The sequence below is a fragment of the Rhinatrema bivittatum genome, chromosome 7 (assembly GCF_901001135.1).
Source record: "Rhinatrema bivittatum chromosome 7, aRhiBiv1.1, whole genome shotgun sequence".
NCBI classification, from domain to species: Eukaryota; Metazoa; Chordata; class Amphibia; order Gymnophiona; family Rhinatrematidae; genus Rhinatrema; species Rhinatrema bivittatum.
In genome coordinates, this window is record NC_042621.1 from 36,643,897 (window position 1) to 36,665,671 (window position 21,775).

At 45.4% G+C, this 21,775-nt stretch overlaps 1 protein-coding gene across 4 annotated transcripts in view; it reads right to left on the reverse strand.

Annotated features, from left to right (window-relative positions):
- The window catches only part of AP1G1 (adaptor related protein complex 1 subunit gamma 1), a 305,811-nt gene that overhangs the window by 226,422 nt on the left and 57,614 nt on the right, over positions 1-21,775 (reverse strand). For 3 of the 4 annotated variants that reach the window (XM_029608250.1, XM_029608251.1, XM_029608252.1), the window contains exon 3: positions 7,112-7,236. The exons of the other annotated variant lie outside the window; for it this stretch is intronic. In XM_029608250.1, coding sequence (XP_029464110.1) covers positions 7,112-7,236 — 125 coding nt within the window. The remainder of the gene's footprint in view (positions 1-7,111; positions 7,237-21,775) is intronic. 4 annotated transcript variants of the gene reach the window in all.

Below are 21,775 nucleotides of genomic sequence, written 5' to 3' on the forward strand. Positions count from 1 at the left end.
AGTTTTCCAAATTACAGCTGCACAATGCAAAGTTTCACATTAGGAGTCACCATTCAGGAAAAGGATCTAGGTATCATCTCTGATAATACGTTGAAATCTTCTGCTCGGTGTGCTACAGCAGGCAAGAAAGAAAGTCAAATGCTACTTGCTAACTTCATGGGGCAAATCAAATGCTACTTGCTAACTTCATGGGGCATTCCATGAAGTTAGCAAGTAGCACATTTAAGACTAATCAGAGAAAATTATTTTTCACTCAACACACAGGTTTGGATAAGTTCTTGGAGGAGAAGTCCATTAATAGCTATTAATCAATTATACTTAGGGAATAGCCACTGCTATTAATTGCATCAGTAGCATGGGTTCTTCTTAGTGTTTGGGTAATTGCCAGGTTCTTGTAGCCTGGTTTTGGCCTCTATTGGAAACAGGATGCTGGGCTTGATGGACCCTTGGTCTGACCCAGCATGGCAATTTCTTATGTTCTTATTATTAAAGGAAAGGAATGGACAATAAAAAAAAAAATGAATATCATAATGCCTCTGTATGCTCCATAGTGCGACTTCATCTTGAGTATTATGTGCAGTTCTCGTCACCACATCTCATAAAAGATATAGCAGAATTAGAAAAAAGTATAGAGAAAGGCAACCAAAATGATAAAGGAAATGGAATTATTTCCCTTATGAAGAAAGGCTAAAGAGGTTAGGACTCTTCAGCTTGGAGAAGAGACAGCTGAAGGAAAATATGATAAGAGGTCTATAAAATAATGAGTGGAAGGAGTAAATGTTAATGGGTTATTTACTCTTTCAAAGAGTACAAAGACTAGGGGACACACTGAAGTTACAAAATTATACATTTAAAACCAATAAGAGAAAACGCATAATTAGAATTGTTGCCAGAAGATGTGGTGAAAGCTATTAATGTAGCTGCATTTAAAATAGGTTTGGTCAAGTTTCTGAAATCCATAAACAATTAAAGTGGAGTTGCAGAAATCCATTGCTTATCCCTGGAATAAGCAGCATGGAATCTCTCTACCCTTTGGGATTTTGCCATGTATTTGTAACCTGGATTGGCCACTGTTGGAAACAGGATACTAGGCTTGATGGACGTTTGGTCTGACCCATTATGGCAAGTCTTATGTTCTTTTGAAGGTTCCTTGGGGCAAATGTCCAGCAAGGGTGCTGCAAGAATCTGGTTGCCTTAGACAGCTTCAGAATTTGGTAAACTCACATCCCTGCCAGCGATACTACTGCAACATCCTTCCATGTGCTAGCCTCACACCTACTCAGTTCTTACAATGGACATGTAGGTGCCTGAATGCAGGGCCTAAGCCACCAAAATCATGAGCATACTTCCTTTGTAAACACTCCCAAGGTAGAGGAGTAGACCACACCACAGAAACTGAGAATGCAGTGGCTCACAGTTCCTATATTCAAGCACTACCAATCTCTGATGCAAAGCTGACTAACATACCAGTGTGATTTGAGGGGTGGGGTAGGAACGAACTTCACAAGGCAGGCACTAAGAGGTTTCTAGTGACATTTGTCAGAAGCAACTGCCTATACTGTCTTGCATCAAATGGGCCTTGAACACAAAGACAATGTTTCACTGACCTCTAGGGTCGTTTATAGGGGATACGTTGTATTTTCCCTTGGCACTAGCCATCTACCGATCAACCAATTCTGGAGAGTTCCAAGATAAAATCTGCCAGGAAACTCTATAGTGCAGCAACCATGAGGTTCCAGGAATCAGGAAGCACCATTTCTTAATCAACAGCTGCTGCACCTCTTGTCATGAGCAGAAATGCTGGTCTTCTGGTAGGATTCCCAGCTAGTTAAGGAAGTGGATCCCTAGATGGAAACAATCCCAAAGCAGTTGAAGAAATGCTGCCTGCCAATTACCCAGATGTATTCCTTCAACAAGGTGACCACTACTTCAGGATACACAATGGACCTGATACAGCCAGACTCAGAGTAAAATATCATCCATTACCTTTGCAAACACCCTGTGAACCACTGCAAGCCTGAAAGAGAGAAATGGGTATTGGTAGCAAAAGGTCCCATCAAGAAAAGCAAAGGAAGTTGTCGACCACACTTGGCATTGGGAATGTAAAGGTGTGCATGCATTCTGCCAATTTCAGTGATCTACAATACTCATTATTCCTAAGTGGTATTGCATTCATGCACTAAAGTCTCTACTCTGCTTAGCTTCAGAGGCCAGAGGAGATTGGGCACCCTCAGAGTGTTGCAGTTATAAGCAGGAAATCTCCCTAAGATTGTTTGGACTTCATAATCTAGGGAATTCCATCCAGAAGTTTCTGACAGTTACATAATTCCTACTTGTGTTCTATAAGACATATCCTGATCTTACGTTTAGTCCGACCTGCTCTTAAGCCAATCAAGGCACGGTCTGGCATAATCCCATCACTGGATACAAAGTCAAACTCAGTGATGTCAACTGTAATACTGACTATGTTGTTTATGCTCTGCAATGCCCATGTCCAAAAATATATATGTCGGACTAAACGCAAGATCAGGATACGTCTTATAGAACACAAGTGCCGGATTAATAACAAGGACCTCAAGGCACCTATAGTCCAGCACTATATTGATAATGGACACATATTCAGCGATTTCAAATGGGCAATCATTGAGCATATACAAGCGTTCTGGAGAAGAGGGGACAGAGCCAACATTTTGAACTACAAAGAAGACGCATGGATTCATCGCCTCAATACTCTGGAACCGTTTGGCCTTAATGATAAAATAGAGTGGCTTTCTCTTATTTAATACAGCGTCTCGTATCAAACTTTTGTCAGTGACGTCATTTCACATCATTTCCGCTTGTCATTCAGAACCCACGAAGGAATTTCCTTTAAAAATGGCACTTCCTTCAGCGTTCTCGTGCCGATTAAAGGTGTAGCACCTCCTCACTGTTGAGAGCCGTCAATACTTTTTTCACAGCGAGTACCTCCACACATCAACAGTTCAGTCTTTTTCTGTTTAGCCAGACCGAAACTTTGGTATACATTTATGTATTTATTTAGTATCTTGCAGCGATAGCCCGCAGCATCACTCAGACCATCCGTGAAGTAGTGCAGCTCGAGGTGACAGTTCACTGCCCGCAGCCTTGCAGAGTCGAAATCGCTGTCAGTAAACAGCATTCTGACTTCACAACTTACACGTATAAGTGACAGCTCTGTGCATCGCCAAGCCCACTGTGAAGCAGACCAGCCCGCAGTGACAGTTCATCGCCTGCAGCCGCGCCAAAATTGTTGTCATTGAACAAGTTTTCTGACGACAACTTACAAGTATGTATCGCTTTCCAACCCCGGTATCCGATGTTTAAGTATTTACAATAAACTAAGGAGATTTCTTATTTTCTGTGCAGATTGAAAGAGTGTTTTGCAGTCCACCTCCGCCAATGTTAAGCCCTTGAAGAAGGAGCCCTTTCGCTCCAAAACATTGAGATGTCGGCTTCACAGAATTGGCTACACCAAATCTAACTGCAACAAGATAAGTGTTACTGTATAAATTCAAACAGTTCACCAAAATTTCATTTGGGAAGTGGACTTTAACATAAAACACCTGGATAAGTGCAAACAGATATACAGATCAAGTTACCTAATGATTAATGAAACCTCATAACTTTTGAGCTTACAGACACGATAGCTATTTCATTAATGGCATCGTATGAAGGTATACTTGATTTCTCAATGAATTTCCTTATATAGCAGGTTTTGTATTTATAGTGGTCTCTAGCTTTGATGCATATCCCATGCCAAGGGTAGATGAGCTGGTAGAACAATTAGGGCAGCACAGTATCTTACTACACTTGATCTAACCAAAGGGTACTGGCAAATCCCTTTAGAGAGGAGCTCTAGAGAGAAAACAGCTTTTGCCACACCAAGGGGGCTCTATCAGTTTGTGTGCATGCCATTTGGCTTACATGGGACCGCGGCAAGTTGTCAGCGCCTCCTAAACATAGTGCTTCGCCACATATGAGCTATGTGGCAGTTTACATTGACAATGTGGTAATTTACTCATCAGATTGGGAATCCCATCTCCCCAAGGTAAAAGCAGTGTTAAAGTCCTTATGGGCAGCGGGACTGACAGCTAACCCAGCCAAGTACAAATTGGCCCAAAGGGAGGTGAAATACTTGGGTAACCAGGTGGGAAGAGGGGTGGTATGCCCTCTCATCAATAAAGTACACTGATTTAGGGAATACCCACAACCTGAGACACAAAAACAGCTAAGAGCTTTTCTAGGTCTGGTGGGGTACTATAGGAAATTTATCCCCTTCTTTGCAGACCTGGCTAGTCCTCTGAGGTATTGAGGAAAGGGGCACCTAGCAGACTGAAAAGGAGAACTATAGCGAACCAGGCATTTGAGAACCTCAGGACAGCTCTTTGCAGGGACCCTGTACTGAAGGCAGTAGACTTTTCTCTGCCATTCATCCTGCAGACAGATGCATCAGGGGGGGACTAGGGGCTGTTATCTCCCAAGTGGATCAAGGAGAGATGCTCCTGTGTAGGAAGTTACACCCCCATGAGATGAAATATGCTACCATAGAAAAGGAATGTCTAGTAGCCAAGTGGGCCATAGAAACTCTAAAGTATTATTTGTGGGAAAGACATTTCATTTTGGTAACAGATCATGCTCCTTTGCGGTGGCTGAATGTCATGAAGGATTCCAACACACGCTTAATGCGCTGGTATCTAGCCTTATAAACCTACAGCTTTGAGGTGCGCCATAGAGCAGGAAAGGAGCACGTAAATGCGGGCTTCTTCTCAAGGTTAAGAGAAGATGCTGGAACCCCTTACTCAGGAGGTTCCAGGATTTTTAAAAGTGTGTAAGTGTGCGTGTGTGTAAGTGCGTGTGTGTTGGTGTGTGTGTATTCGTGTGGAGGCTGTTTTAAAGCAGGAAAACCCAGGCCGGATCACTGCTGGAAGAGCCCTGAGCCAAGTTAGGCTGCAAAACTCCCAAGTTCTTAAAGGCACAGCTCAGCCAGTGGGAGAGAGAGCAGGCTGATTCTGCAGCTGAGCAAAGCATTGGTGGCTCACACACAGCTGAGCCCATGATTATAAAGTAGGAGGGCATGCCAGAATGGTTCGACTGGTCACAAAAGCTAAGCTCCTCCTCAGAGGAGGAGGAAATGGAGACAGAAGTCCCTACTATGGAAACCGCGTGAATGGCACTATATAAAGAGGATTTCTGGGGCTTCTTGTGGGGGTATTGCTGTCGTGTTTTGTTTTATTGTTAAAGGAATAGGAAGACCATGACCTGCTGCAGAACTGAGGGGAGTTGGGGCGTGTTGTGCAACTTCCAAGCAGGGTGGTTGCAGCTGGCTGAGAAGCCAAGCTGGTGTTTTGTTTCTGTGTCCCTGCGAAAGGGAAGTGTTTTGAAACCCATATGGAGGGAATTGGAAGAGAACTGTTTTTCTTGCTAATACAGACTATTTTGTCAAAATAATTTTGTACTGGTTTTGGGAGAATTTGCTACTGGCACATTTCTAAGGTATGCACAAGCACTGCTGGGGCAGCGGAGGCCTAGGGTGTGGCATGCTGCCGAGGGGACCTAAGGCCAGGAGAAAAGGAACTGAGGCCGAGGGGAAGGCTGGACCAGAGCGAGAGTGTCGCCCAGACCAGTCAAACCATGTATGATGTCATATGGAACCTTTGTAGTAGTTGTAGATAATTTAAATAAATCCCTATGCCTCAAGACATGTTACCTCACTTTCCGGAAAAAAGTAAAGGCCAAGATTCCTCTAGATGCCTCAGCACAGACTTTCCCTTCTATGACCTGATTACCAGAAACTTTAATCAAAGACCACAACTAGGCTTTTGTATTCATGAGTCTGCACTAGGTTAAAACTGCATTATAAAGGCATCTCTGCTCTTGCACCCATCTCTATATTCTTGCTCTCCACCCACCAAAAATTTGTTTTGTATTTTAGCATATTATGGGTGTTCAAATTGTTAACCGCTTAGAAATGCTGATAGGCGGTATTATAAATGCTTTAAATAAATAGATAATAGATTATCTACTATCAAGGCTAGATTTAGTCACAGGCAACATAGGCATGTGCCTAGGACGCCAAATTCTGAAGATGCCTATAGATTTGCCCTCATAATCAAAGAGCATCAGGAAACCCAAACACCCTGCCCCTAGATCTCTGCCTATGGGTTTCATACTCTTAGTTCTGGCCCTGTCTACTATATTTGGGTAGTTATCTGGCAATCTCCCTCACCTCCTTAGCTATTTGCTTTGCAGCAACTCTGAACTATTCACAATCTACCTCAGTTTTATCTAATCAAATGCCCTACCTTCATGTTCAAATCATCGTTCCAACTGAAAATTGTGCTACTGTAATTGATTGTTTTTATTGTAATTCACCTTGAAATTAATGCTACTGTAGTCAAGTTTGATTGTAATCCACTTTAAGACCATCTTGGGAAAAAGCAGAAAATGAAATGCTTATAAATACATGTGCTGGATCTGAGCCAAAACCATCATTTTCTACAAACTTGTATTTATAAAAAAGATTAACAGAATGCATAGTAAGGCAGGCAAACGCCAACCAACTGGGTTTAAAATGTAGAATAACCATATCCCTTTTGTTATCCATCATTTATGATATGTTCTATATTTATGAATTGTATTAATTTATATATTTTTTAAATGTGTTATGATATTGTATTTCTAATGTTTATTATTTAGTACTATGTAGTATATTATTCTTATGTTTTGCAAACCATTTTGGATTGAAATTTTTCTAAAGCAGGTGCTATACAACTATAACACAACATATAATGAATGGTACAAGGCAGACGTCACCAACTGCTAAAAAGCTATGGCCAGCTGAAATTTCTATGCTATCCTAGGAAAACCTGGTATAACATCTTCAATATTTCATGTTTAGTTTAAAAGGATTCTTTCCACATTAGCTAGAAGGAAAAATGTCATTATAGTGGTTCTTAAAAATGTTCCAGCTATACCCACCATCAATAGTATGAATGGCAACACACACAGCCATTCACCCTATCAGCCATTCACTTCTGTAGAAAAGGCAGAGAAGTTACTACTTATACAGGACATAAGCAATATGCATTCTTACTTCTTAATGCAGTTGGTCATGAGCAAGTGGACATCCTGCCTCTCATCCAGCAGCAGCATGGCACCCAGGTACCCAATCCGTTTATCTGTGAACTTCTGAGAGGCAATAAGTTTCAAGCACTCCAACTGAAAAAAAGGGAAAAAAAAAACAAACCACCAAGGATGCATTTCTTTTATTTCTTTCTATTAAATAAGTAGCGCTCTAGGGTACAGGGTCTAACATATTGCATTTCCTATAAGCTCACTGCTGATCACCACCAGCAGAAAATGGATCAGGTTTCTTGAACAACACTGAAGTGCCAAAAAGCAGAATATAAATCAAATAAAATTAATGCTATTGCTCCCTGCTAAGCAGCTGTAACATGCTTGCTTTGTTACTGCCTTCCCTTAAATGAGGACTACAAGGGTTTTTTTTTGTTTTGTTTGTTTTTAAAGATTCTACTGTAAATTAGCCCTACAGTCACTTACCATGATCAGGTTCATTCTATCCTGATCTGAGGAAGAGTGTATTATAGCTTTCAAAAGCTAGTCAAAGAATGTTAAATTAGTCCAATAAAGAAGAGGTATAATCACCTTATACAATGTTAACTTTTATTTCTGTGCATTCAAATGTACTAACATGGTAGCCACGCTATCCAAGATCAGGCTGATTTTGAAAACAGCATTCATTAGTTTAAAAAAAATTTTCATCTTTATATCTGTATGCAGTACTGTGATAGTGGGGAAATTGGCAATTACTACTGTAGATTTGGCAGCAATTGGCATCTGCAGCCTGGGTTCAACTGTCATAACACTATTGGAATCCATTACAAGCGCTATGCTGAATACTAAAATATGAAACAACCAATTTCAAGCAGATGCAGTTTCTAACTCGCCAGTCTTCCCTCATATGTAGTTATAGGATTCATTTTCAGAAACATTCCTTTGTGTATTTATATATTTTCATTGAATTCACAAAAACTGTATACAATTTCATGAACAAATAAGGATTTAAATTACAGCACCTAATATATATAATGATCTACAGGTTTCCATATTTCAGAAATTTCTAAGTATTGTATTTTTTGGCTGCAACAATTTCCTATTTGTATGTTAGAACATATGATATTCTACCAAGGGTATATTTTTAGGAAAGAAATAATCTTCCAGTTAATAAGGGTATTTAAAGAACAAAGATAGTAAAATATCAGAAATATCTTTTGTATAGGCAGAAATATGTTCTGTAACTGCAATCAATTTCCAAATAATAATTTGAACCGAAAGCTCACACTGGATATTCCTGATCCATCCATACAATTCTAGCCAAAATGTCTGTTACAAAAACAGATGAGAATCCATCTGTGTGTAGCAGAAACCTATTATCTTTCTGAGTTTAGAGGTTTTTGACAGTGTCCGGACTGCCTTATGAATAAATTATTTCTGAGTGAGAAACTGCGGACACAAACCCACAATGCTTTGCTCCATTGAGCAGGGTCCGTACAGGCTTCTAAATCTTTTTCCCATACTTTTCTCTCTCTGCAAATTGCAGACGTCCTTTACTACAAGTTTTAAAAATCTGTTACATCTTGTAACAAACTTTTCCTGCTAATATATATTCTCTCAGCTGACGCCACTGAAATTTTTCAGCTCTGGCCAAGTTAAAATGTCATCCTTTTCTCAGAAAGTCAAACTCTCTTCCTTATCTGATTCAATGTCTGTATGTCCCATCTTTGCCATCCAGGCCAATTAAAGCAAGACTTGTTAATTTTGAACACTGGGTTGTACAATAGGAGCATTCTATAGTATCTTTCCATTAATTTTCAATAAATCATCCCAACTTTTGAAATGCTTTACAGATTAAAATTAGTGGGGTGGAAAAATATTTAGAAACCCTGGCACCCGCCATTAATTTTTAGGTTAATGTCAAGTTATTCTTCCTTGACCTTTTTGTGTGTATATCATTTTTTGTATTGCTGTCTATGGGGAGGAAGATTTTTTTTTTCCTGCTTTTGATTCTTTAGTCTCACTCCTCCTGGTGATTTTCCTGTTCTTCCCTCCTCCTTATCCCTGGGTGGGGGCCCAGTTGCAGTAGCAGCAGTTCTGTCAGGCTTAGCCACAGCTTGAGCAGGTGGAAAGTGCCATCGTTTCCCTCCAATTCTGCAGCCATACAATATCTTATGGCAATACATATTCATGGCAATTGAGAAGAAAGTTTGAGATTACCTCGGTTTTCTCTTTGCTCATTTTAAGTTTCTAGAGCGATGAGGAAAGCCTTTTGTTCTGAGGAAATCAGAAGGCATATAGTCCACTTTCATTGAGAGGGGGAATGAGTTGTGGTCATTGCTCAAGGGCAACACCTAGTGGCAAAATTCAGGGCAGACTGCAGGATTCTGGAGGGAGCCACCAGCCTAGGTCTATTGCTGCAATGACTAAACTAGATACACTGAGAGGAAGTTGGGTGTCTGAGTTATAATAACAGGGGGAAAAATCTCCATGTAGCTGCTAATGAAGGATTATTGCACCAGGATCCTAGCCCCATTTTTTGGTATTTATGTTTTTTTCCCCATAAGCTATTTTCTACCATACTTTCAATGACATTTTATTTTTATGAACCTAGTTTGCAAGTCACCCAGAATGGTAGATGGGTGGGAAACAGCTTTATATTAACTATGGAATAACAACCCTAACAAACAAAAATTCTGATCCATGTGGATTAATCCTTCCATGACTATGCTTAATCTTAGGGCCAATATCAATAATTGAGAAAGGCTTGTAATTCTGACTAAACAGGTCTCCACCTGGCTTCTCCAATATTATAATTATGGCTTCAGCAAAAGATATCAGCTTTATTCTAGGAAATAAAATATTTGTATAGTTGGTAAAATTTGGATGTCAGCTTGCTATTGAAGACTTGATTAAAATAGAACCATAAAACAATTCAGCCACAGCAACTTAAAAAAAAACAAAAAAAAACCAATCTTACCCATCATTGACTATTGTAATTCGATACATCTTGATCTTTGAGCAGCAACAGTTAAGCTATTATAATTATTACAAAACTCAGCCACACATCTTATTTCAGGGAACAGAGCACATCTTTCCTGTGCTCGTCAATTTAAACCGGCTTCCCGTGTCTCAATGCATTTAGTAAAGTTGGCATGGCAGTCTTTAAACTAGTTAATTCCATTTATTCTCCTTGGGGTAATGCTTTACTACACATTTATTGTCCCACACGTTCATTAAGATCCTCTCAAAGAGGACTATTAGACATACCTTTCATTCGACAGACATGCTTGGTGGAGACAAGAGACTGTACTTTTTCCGTTGTGGCCCCCATATTCTGGAATTCTTTACCTGAAGCGTTGCGTCTGGAGGATTGTGTCAAGATATTTAAAATAACTCTGAAAATGTTCCTGTTTAAACAGGCAATTTTTTTTTATCTAGTCCAGCATGTTCTCTCTTGAGATGGCATTAGTACTGGATTTGTTTTGGCACAACTTGTTTTGTTTGTAATTCTCAACCGTAATTTTATGCTCTTTTAATTGTACATCGCTTAGTGCGTTAATGTTTAAGCAGCTAACAAATTTTAAATAAAGATAAAGAGCAAAAATTCCCATACATTCCTCAAATTCCCACAATAGAGTTCCTGTAGCTCAAAAACATGAAACTCACCTTATTTACTATCTTTTACTAAAACATTCTTTGTATGTTGCATGCTCTGGCAATTAAACCAATGTAATAAAAGAAAATTATTCCTTACCTGCTAATTTTCGTTCCTGTAGTACCATGAATCAGTCCAGACAGTGGTTATGTCCCCCGTCCAGCAGATGGAGTCAGAACAGAGTTTGAGGGCGTCAGCATATAGAGCAGTGCACCCTCTGCTGGAGCTCAGTATTACGCATAGCAAAGCCCAAAAGAACAAGCAACATTTTGGATCCAGATCCGTAACCAGAAAGAAACAAAGATAGAAGTAAAAAACGGTCAACGAGACCACAAAACAGCCAACTTGTGAGGAGCTGTGAACAGCCATAATAACCAGAGAAAGACAGCTACATGGAAGAATCCGAGCAGGAACCGACGAAACCCCTAGCGGTGGGCGTCTGGACTGATCCATGGTACTACAGGAACGAAAATTAGCAGGTAAGGAATAATTTTCTTTTCCCTGTACATACCAGGATCAGTCCAGATAGTGGGATGTACCCAAGCTTCCCTAATTCGGGTGGGGTCCTGAGAGGCCTGCTCGGAGTACCTGATCGCCAAAATAACCCGTGGTTTGCGGCGCCAGGTGTAGCCTATAATGTCTGGAAAAAGTGTGCAACGACTTCCATGTCGCCGCACGGCAAATTTCCTGTGAAGACACGGAACGAGATTCCGCCCAGGACGTCGCTTGTGAGCGCGTGGAGTGAGCTGGAATGCCGCGAGGCGGCACCCGCCCCGCTGCAATGTAAGTCGAGGAAATGGCGTCCTTTATCCAGCGCGCAATGGTTGTCTTGGATGCCTGAGATCCTCTCTTCAGTCCTGACCAGCGGACAAACAAGTGATCGGATACCCGGAAGTCATTGGTAACCTCCAGGTAGCGGAGCAGAACACGCTTGACGTCCAAGAGCCGGAGAGACCGTGGTTCCTCTGGAGCGAACGCTGGGAGTTCCACCGTCTGATTTAAATGGAAGGACGATACCACCTTCGGTAGGAAGGATGGCACCGTATGAAGGGAAACTCCGGAGTCGGAAAAACGCAGATACGGATCCCTGCAGGACAACGCTTGAAGCTCTAATATACGGCGAGCAGACGAGATGGCTACCAGAAAGACCGTCTTGAGGGTCAGGTCCTTGATGGTGGACCCCCGCAGTGGTTCAAACGGGGAGCCCGACAGAGTCCGCAGCACCAAGTTGAGGCTCCAGGAAGGGAAAGGGTCCCTGACCGGTGGCCATAGGTGTTTGGCACCCTTCAGAAAACGTGCGATATCCGGCTGAAGAGGCAGAGAGCAGTCCTTCTGTACCAAGACATTCAAGGCTGCCACCTGGACACGGAGCGAATTATAGGCGAGACCCTTATCCAGACCATCCTGTAGGAAATGAAGGATCATCGGGACAGTCGCCTCCATGGTTTGCACCCCGCGGTCGGAACACCAAGCTTTGAAGACCTTCCAGACTCGAACATAAGCAACGGAGGTTGAAGTCTTACGGGAACGCAGCATAGTTGAGATCACTGTCTCCGGGTAGCCTCTGTGGCGGAGGCGGCGCCGTTCAAAAGCCAAGCCGCAAGACAGAAGAGTTCTGCCTGCTCGAAAAATACCGGCCCTTGGCGAAGAAGGTGTGGGAGATGAGCCAGGCGAAGTGGACCGTCCACCGTCATCTGAAGTAGGTCTGCGAACCATGGCCGACGGGGCCACTCCGGGGCAACGAGAATTACGGTCCCTCGATGATGTTCCAACCTGCAGAGAACCTTTCCTACCAGGGGCCAAGGAGGAAAAACATAGAGCAGTTGATCCGACGGCCACGGAAGGGCGAGGGCATCCACCCCCTCCGCGCCGCGCTCTCTCCTGCGGCTGAAGAAGCGCGGAGCCTTGGCGTTGAGAAAGGTCGCCATCAAGTCGAGGCGTGGAGTCCCCCAACAACGGACGATGAGATGCATTGCCTCGTCGGAGAGAGCCCACTCTCCGGGGTCCAGCTGTTGACGACTCAGGAAATCTGCCTGAACGTTGTCCAACCCCGGCGATGTGAGAGGCCGCGATCCGGACGAGATTGCTCTCTGCCCACTCCATCAAGGGAGTTGACTCGAGAGAGACATGCTTGCTTCTTGTCCCCCCTTGACGATTGATGTAGGCCACGGTGGTGGCGTTGTCCGAGAGAACCCTTACCTCTCTGTGTCGCACCAAGGGAAGAAACCGCTGGAGGGCTAAACGCACGGCCCTTGTTTCCAGTCGATTGATTGGCCACTTTGCCTCCTCTGGTGACCAGGTTCCCTGCGTGGCGCTTTGTTCGTAGACGGCGCCCCATCCCACGAGGCTGGCATCGGTGGTCACCACCACCCAATTGGGTACCTCGAGCGAGACTCCCCGAGCCAGATGCGAGGGGACAAGCCACCAATCCAGGCTTTCCCTGGCCAATGGCGGAAGAGGCAGGATCACCTGATACTCCTGGGAGACTGGTTTCCAATGGGATAGAAGAGACGCCTGTAATGGCCGCAGGTGTGCAAACGCCCAGGGTACCATGTCGATGGTGGAGGCCATCACTCCCAGGAGCTGCAGATAATTCCAGGCGGTGGGTTCTGCCAAAGCCGAAAACAGAGTCACGTGCTCCCTCAAGGCTTGAGCCTTGTCCGGGCGCAGAAACACCATGCCTAGCCGGGTATCGAAGCTCGCTCCCAAGAAATCCAGGTGTTGCGAGGGCACGAGGGAACTCTTTGGAAGGTTCACCACCCAGCCCAGAGAACGTAGGACTTGTACGACCCTGGCCACTGAGGTCTGACCATGTGTGAAGGACTTCGCACGAATCAGCCAGTCGTCCAGATAGGGATGTACTAGAATACCCTCCTTGCGAAGGGCCGCCGCCACCACCATGATCTTTGTGAAGGTCCGAGGCGCGGTCGCCAAGCCGAAGGGTAGCGCCTTGAATTGAAAGTGTTGCCCGAGAATCTTGAAGCGAAGATACCGCTGGTGAGCCGGCAGGATGGGAATGTGCAAGTACGTTTCCGATAGGTCCAGGGAAGCGAGGAATTCTCCCTTGTGCACTGCGGCAATCACTGACTGAAGCGTCTCCATGCGGAACCGGCTGACCCTCAGGGCTTTGTTTACCTCCTTCAAATCCAGGATGGGCCGAAAGGAACCGTCCTTTTTGGGAACGACGAAGTAAATGGAATAATGGCCCAAGCCCACCTCGCCGAAGGGGACGGGAACTATGGCCCCTATTTCCTGCAGCCGGTCTAGCGTTTGTTGAACCGCCATCCTCTTGAGATCCGAACCGCAGGGGGAGAAAATGAACCTGTCCCTCGGCGGGCGGACAAACTCCAAGGCGTAACCGTCCCTTATGGTGTCCAGCACCCACTGGTCTGTGGAAATATCTGCCCACTCCTCGTAGAATTCCATGAGTCGGCCTCCGATGCGGGGAGGCGAGGAGTGGGCTCCTTTGGCATCATTGGGCTGACTTTGCGGGCGGATTTCCTTGCCCCGAACCCTCTCGCGCGGGCCTCCGCCCACGAAAGGAACGAGACCAGGGCTGGGATCTGGCCGGCTGTGTCAGAGGACCAGGCTGCCGGTAAGACCTGTAGCGTCGCTGCGCCCTGGTTCTACCTGAAGAAAAGGACCGGAAGGAACGCTGTCTACCTTCCGGCAGCCGATGCACCGAATTCTCCCCCAATGACTTGATGATCTGATCCAGGTCCTCTCCAAATAGAAACTTGCCCCGAAAGGGGAGGGAGCCAAGGCTAGACTTGGAGGAAGCATCCGCCGCCCAGTTTTGAAGCCACAAGAGCCGTCGGGCTGCTACGACCAATACCATGGACCGCGCCATGAAGCGAAAGAGATCATACAAGGCATCTGCCCCGTATGCTATGGCAAATTCCAGGCGGTCCGCCTGGGCGGCCTCCTCGGGGGGCAACTCCTGAGAGGTGAGAAGTTGTTGTACCCAGAGCAAACTGGCCCTTTGTGCCAGTGAACTGCACATCACGGCCCGCATCCCTAGGGCGGAGACTTCAAAAACTCGCTTGAGGAAGGTTTCCAGTTTACGATCCTGCGTATCATGCAGGGCCGTTCCACCCGTGACCGGGATGTTCGTCCTCTTGGTCACTGCCGACACTGCTGAATCCACCTTGGGCACCTTGATAAGATCCAAGAAATCCTCAGGCAGCGGGTATAGCTTTTCCATGGCACGTGTGACCTTCAAGGACGCCTCAGGCGTGTCCCACTCCCATGTGAAGAGCTGGAGGAAGGACTCGTGGATAGGGAAAGCCCTCGCCCTAGGACGGAGCACAGCAAGCACTGGATCCCCTTTCTGAGAGGACGTAGCGACGGCCGGAGCCACAGGGATCGGAGGGTCCGGAGGCGGGTCGAGGTCTAGCTCCTGAATAATATGGTGGATGAGCTCATCCAGCTCTTCTTTTTGAAAAATCCGTAGGGCCCGAGGATCGTCCCCCTCTGTCTGTCCATCCGGGTGCGCCTCCGGTGGTTCCGGGGAGTCGCCTCCTGCTGGCGAAGCCGCCCCCGTGGTACGCCGGGGTGGCACGGGGGAGAGACCCGGCAGGGACCCAAGCGTAACAGGCGAACTGGTGGGAACACTAGCAAGTTTGGGAGCCTTGGGGGGAGGGGGCCCCAGGGGATCCCCCCCTCCCCGTCTCTCCCATACCCTGCAAATAAGCCCTGGGCATTGCCAGAATAAAATCAGGTGAGAAAAATGAAGAGCTGCCAGGAATCCCTGGGGGGGACCTTCCTGGGAGCCCCGGTCGGGCAAATTCTGTTGAGAGCCAGCACTAAAAATCCTTTCTCCATCTGGGAACGTGTCCGCCTCACGCTGCCCACCTAAAATGGCCGCCGTTCCCGCCAATGGCGGCGACGTGGCCGGCCCGCGCCGCCCGGGCTGAGGAGGAGGCAGGTCCGAAATCGCACCGGAAGGCTGCAGGGTGCCTTCCCCCTCGGGGAGGCACCGATCGCAGAGCCCCTCCCTCAAAAATTGATTCCCCGGCTTGCCGCAGGCCTCACACCTCGAGGACCGCGGCATGGCAGCTCCGGGTAAGAAAAGCCTCGGGGGGGGGGGGCCCCAAGAACGAGTTAGTGCCGCGGGGGGGCCTGGAATGGCCCACACAACCCGCCGACGGGGTCCAGGAACTCCGGGGGGGCTTCCCCGGTGCAGCCGTGCACACACCCGTGGACGGAGCCTACGGACCGCGGGACCCACAGACGACACGTGGAGCGGCCGGCACCACCGGCATCCACGGGGCACTACCAAACAGAAAGAAGAAGAAAACCTGTGGAGAGAAATATCAAAAAAAACTTCCACTTACCCCAACGGAAGAGGAAAGAAGCACAGCAGAGAGAAGGCAGAGCAACAGACACACGCCTCCTCAAAAATTGAAACCTTTTTTTTTTTTTCTTTAAACTTTATGGATCCAAAATGATAGAAGAAAAGACAGGGACATACTGTAGAAAAGTAGAACAGAAATTGAAAACAAATGAGAAAGCCCTGTCACTCTGGGGGAGCTATTGGATCCCCCCACTCACATCTGCTGGAGTCAGAAGAATACTGAGCTCCAGCAGAGGGTGCACTGCTCTATATGCTGACGCCCTCAAACTCTGTTCTGACTCCATCTGCTGGACGGGGGACATAACCACTGTCTGGACTGATCCTGGTACGTACAGGGAATTAGCTATTCTTACATATAATTAATATGCTACAAGCCTGAAAAGTATAACACACTGTTTCCATAAGAAAAAGATAAAAATAAACATGAAACTATGCATACAAATCCCACAGGTCAGATCATTAACTTTCCCTCAGCCTTTTCTATATACCTGCTTGAACAACCACGTCTTTATTTTTTTTTCCAATGACATAATTCAGCTAAAAAAAAAAAAACCCACACCTCCAACAGGATCACATTCCATAAGTTTGGGCATTGTTTAGTAATGAGTGATTTCTCTGCAAGGTGTTATGACTGCCAATGACGACTGCTGTGGGGAACATCCTGATGTAGTAGCAACCTAACCTTGCAGGAAGCATTTTAAAGACTCCAGAAAGCACTTTAAACTAGATGCTCTGCTCTACGGGGAGCCAGTGAAGTTTATAAAGGACTGAGAAATAGGATCCAAGGTTCTTTTCTTCCCTCTCAGTCAGAGGGGCAACTGTATTCTGAAGCAACATTTTATTATTTAACAATAATTACCCCCACATTCTAATGTTCAAGATCCGGTACATTCATAATCACAATACAAAAAATTTCCTATAAAGCCTAAGGCTTCCAGTCTGTATTCACAGTAGCCAGAAGTCCAAGCTGATTCTTGAGCATAATCCACATTCATACCCTCATCACATCCCAGAAGTCTGTTCAAAGAAAAACATTTTTAGCCGACTCCTAAATATTTGAGTACATCTAGAAAGAAGTATTCCAAAGGGATGGGCCAATCACTGAGAAGGTTCTGGTATGGGTTTTGAGGACATTAACTGTTTTCTTAGACTCTAAAATCGGTGTGTGACAGGATCAGCTGAATCCAATGGGTGACATGTAGTTTAGGGTTTTTCACCCCTCCCCCAAAAGTTTTTATTGGATATAAACAAAGTATAATCACAGCATAAAACTGTATATAGTGAACTCAGGAAAGTTATTATGCCATTTCCAAACTTACAGATAATGATAGAAATCCCTCCCCCTCCCTACCCACCCCAAAAGTTTATACATCTCTCTCTAATTGGGGGGGGGGGGGGGGGGAGCAGCAAAGGTTACAACATTAATCTCAACTGGAAGCATGCACCGCCAATTCACATCAGCAGAAGACTACAAGCCACCCAAGGCATCAAGACTTAAGGCCAACGTTCCTAAGCTTTCCATGCCAGGCGATATATTTAGAGCATAACTTTTCAAAACTGGCCACAGCCTTGTACTTGATCAAGGTTAGCTTATTCAATAAAAACAAACATTCTATCCAGACATCATTGCACTGCCTCCAACAAAAGGGGCCATACTTTTTTTCCAGCAAAAAGCTAATTCACACCTGGCAGCTAGCAAAAACCTGTGAAGTTAAATGTAAGAATGTCGGGACTTGCGTCATAGGTAAGCCTAGAAAAGCGCATTTCGGAAAACAGTCCCACTCCTCTCCAGTAATATCACTCGACCAAATCAAGACTGCTTCCCAGGGCTATCCCATCAAATGTGAAAAAAGGAGTCCTTCTCTCCACAGCCCCTCCAGCATTTCTCATTAAGCAGCAGATACATTTTGTAAAGTTTTTCGGGGGTAAAATACCAATGCAATGAGAGTTTATACATAAGACATTTTCAACAAGCGTGGCAGAAATAGAACACTTCCTAAGTGTAGTTTAATTTACTCAATTAAGTAATCTCAGTTATGAATACTCAGAACAGTTTGCTCTCTTCACTTTTTTGTGCTCCTCACTATTTCTTTGAAACTCCCTTTACTATTATGGGGGGGAGATTGTATTATTTTTTTTAAACAATGTTTAACCCAATTTATCTATTTCTTTGTTGTCCAGAGTGCCTTGATACAGGCTACAATTTTAAAAAAAGTTATATAAAAGTTAACAGTAGGAAATCCTTGATAAAAAGGCTCTGCAGTAGTCAAATTTCCCCCCAACATCACTCCAAGCACTATATTAATAAATTCTTCTGAGAGAGAAACATTCACATACAATGAATATATCTCAAGGTCACATATGACCACCTAACAACCTGTGATATCTGAGAGGCCAAATGGACACCCAGACTATATACAGTTTCCTTTAGCTTCAATGGACAATCCATAACTGAAAGTAAGCATACAAGTTCGCTCTTACACCTGCTGACCCACAGAAGCCCTGTCATTGACAGATTAAGCTTACGCCTAAATTGGTTCAGCCATACCACAACTGTCTGCAAGTATGTATTCAGATTAGCAATCATAAATGACTGGTCCTCATCCACAGTTATTCAATATGGTCCATTCTGTATTCCTGAATCAATTCCATTACAGGAGCTACATAGATGTTGAAAAGCAAGGGTGACAATGATCACTGGAGTACTTCAAATCTCAAGGGATATAGAGCAGAATGAATTTCTGAATTTCCTTGCTTAGATGATCCAGTTGTAACCATCCCTGTAGTTGAGAGCAGACCTCCATCGGCAGGTGGAGCCGAATTGAATAATCCTGAGAACGTGGGCTCCAACGAGACAGCAGGGAGCGCTGAAGAGGATACATATGCGCCGTTGGCCACCTCACCACTTCCAGGGTTGCCACCAGAGTACCTGCGAATAGGACCACACTGTCGGGCATATAGTGTTAATCAGACTCACCTGTGCCTTCAAATTCTGAATGCAAACATCCAGCAGGAAAACCCTGCCTTGATTCATGTTGAACTGAACACAGACTACAGAGAAGGCTGAAAACTGCTCTTGGCCAGGTTCACCACCCAGTCAAGCTCCTGCAACAGGATGATCACCTTTCAGGTCACCAGATGGTTCCCTTCCAGAGACTTGGCCCATATCAGCCAGTCATCCAAATACAAGTGTACCAGGATACCATCCTCTCTCAACTCTGTCGCGAAAACCACCATAACCTTGGAAAAAGGTCTGGGTGCGATGGCCAACCAAAAGGCAACACCCGAAACTGATAATGGCATTCCAAAACTGCTAATCGCAGAAAAGGTTTGTGCTCTAGTTGGATGGGAATATGCAGGTATGCCTCGGAGAGGTCCAAGGAGGTCAGAAATTCCTCCGACTGCACGGCCATTATCATTGAGCGCAATGTTTCCATTCGAAAATGAGTCACCCGCAAATGACGGTTGACCCCCTTTGAGGTCCAGGATGGGATGAAAGGAGCCCTCCTCCTTGGGCACAACAAAATAAATGGAATATAGACTCATATTTTCTTGAGAAGTGGACCCTGGAACCACAGCCCTCAGACTGAGGAGCCTTGACAATGTACACTCTACTGCCTGCTTCTTCTGAGGGGAGTGGCAGGGAAACAACATAAACATGTCCTGAGGATCACTGAGAAACTCCAGTGCACATTCCTCTCATATCACCTCCAAGACCCACTGGACCAATGTGATTTTGACCCACTTCTGATAAAAGAGAAAGAGGTGCCCCCGCTATCTCCTGTTCCCAGGGGTGGGTCTGCAAACCTTCATTGGGCAACTCGGGAGGTTCCACTACCTGAGCCTGTGCCTGTCTGGGACGAAAACTGAGATCTACCAAAAGGGAGAGTCCTCTGAAAGGTCACTCCTCTGAAGGGTCAAAAATGCGCGTTTGCTTCTTATCCTTTGGCAACCGAGGATTCGTCCTACTTACAGGCCAGTTTCTCCAACTCGCTCCCAAACAAGAGTGAGCCTTTAAAGGGCAGTTTCATAAGGTTAGCCTTGGAGGTTATATCAGCCAACCAATTTCTCAGCCATAACTGATATCTGGCTGCTATTACCAAAGCCACCCCTCTGGCCAAGGTGCGGACCAAATCGCAGCCTACATCTGCCAAAGAGGCGGCTGCTGGCTCCATAAGTGCCCTGGAATTCACTCCAGATTCATCAACCTCCTGAGAGAGAAGTAAACAAAAGTGAGCCACCAGGGAACAACAAGAAGCTATCTGCAAGGTCATTGCCACTGCTTCAAAATGCTTGCTAAAGGATGGCCTCAATCCCATCATGCACATCCTTCAAGGCCGCTCCTCCTTCCACAGGGATAGTCACCTGCTTGGAGATGGCACAGACAAGAATGTCCACTTTCAGAAAATGCAAATGCTCTCTCACCACTGGATCCAGGGGGTATAGACCTTCCAAAACCTGAACCCACTTTGAAATTGGCCTCCGAGGCATCAATCAATTCTTGAATGGCCTCCATAACAGGAAAACACAAGAGGCTTTACGCAAAGAAACCAAAATGGGATTTTTCTTTGGCTCAGATATATCTGCCCCAGGTACTCCCAGCATCTTTAATGTCTGGGAAATCAGAGCCAGTAGCTCATCTCTATAAAAGAACCGCAACATAAGTCCTCTAGGATTCCAGTCCCAGAGGAATTTCCCCATACTCCAGAGTCAGATCGGCCTCATCATCCATGCCATCTGATTCCTATCGGGAGGACTTGCTGCCGATCTAGGTATACTTCGGCACTTAACAAGTACTGGGCAAGTGAGACGTCACTACCTGTGACTCTGACCTGGCAGGATTGGACAGGGCTGAGGACTGTGCCTATAGAAAGGATTGCAATCCTTGAAAAAAAAAGTCTACCCAAGAAAAGGCAGAAGGAGTCATGCCAAAACCAGAAGGCACCTGTGCTCTGCCCACTGAGCTACCTTCCCCCACTGACGACCCAGTTAAGGGAGTTCCAAGGTCAGGCACCCGTCCTGACATGTTTTTACCCAGGTCATCAGACTGGGAAGAACCAGGCTTAGTAAAATCAGAGGAAGGTAATTCTCCCTGAGCCTCTAAGCAGCACTAGCATAAGTTAAAGGATACGCCTGGCTGAGATGCCCAAATATGAAAGATAGCACAGAGGGAAAGGTGCTTAGGTTTCTTAGCTACAGGCGCCAGTCTGTCAGTATGCTTAACATGTGACTGAAGGTGTGCGTCCAAGTGCATTTTCAAAGCAGCCCGGCCATGCACATATCTCTTGGGATTTCCGCACGTTGGTGTTTAAAAATTCCCCCATTAGTTGGATGCCTGCTTGGGCGTCCATGTGATAACTGTTTCTGTGTTAGGCGAGCACTTGCCTGTGCGCAGAATTTGGGCTGCATTGGTTGTGCTCTTAAGTTTGCGACACCTACATTCTGGATGCATATTTTACAGCGTGAATTCAGCACGTGCGCACAAGTACCAAACTTTGTAACATAAGTGTGTCAAAAACTGTGCACACCACCTGGACGCACAGCCAGATGCACTTGCATGAACCACCGGTCCTGAAGAGGGAAGCCTAATGCACAGGAAATGGCATGCGAAAACACCGTCACTGCCTACTACATGGCGCACAGAGAAAGGCCTAAGAGCAGGGCCTAGC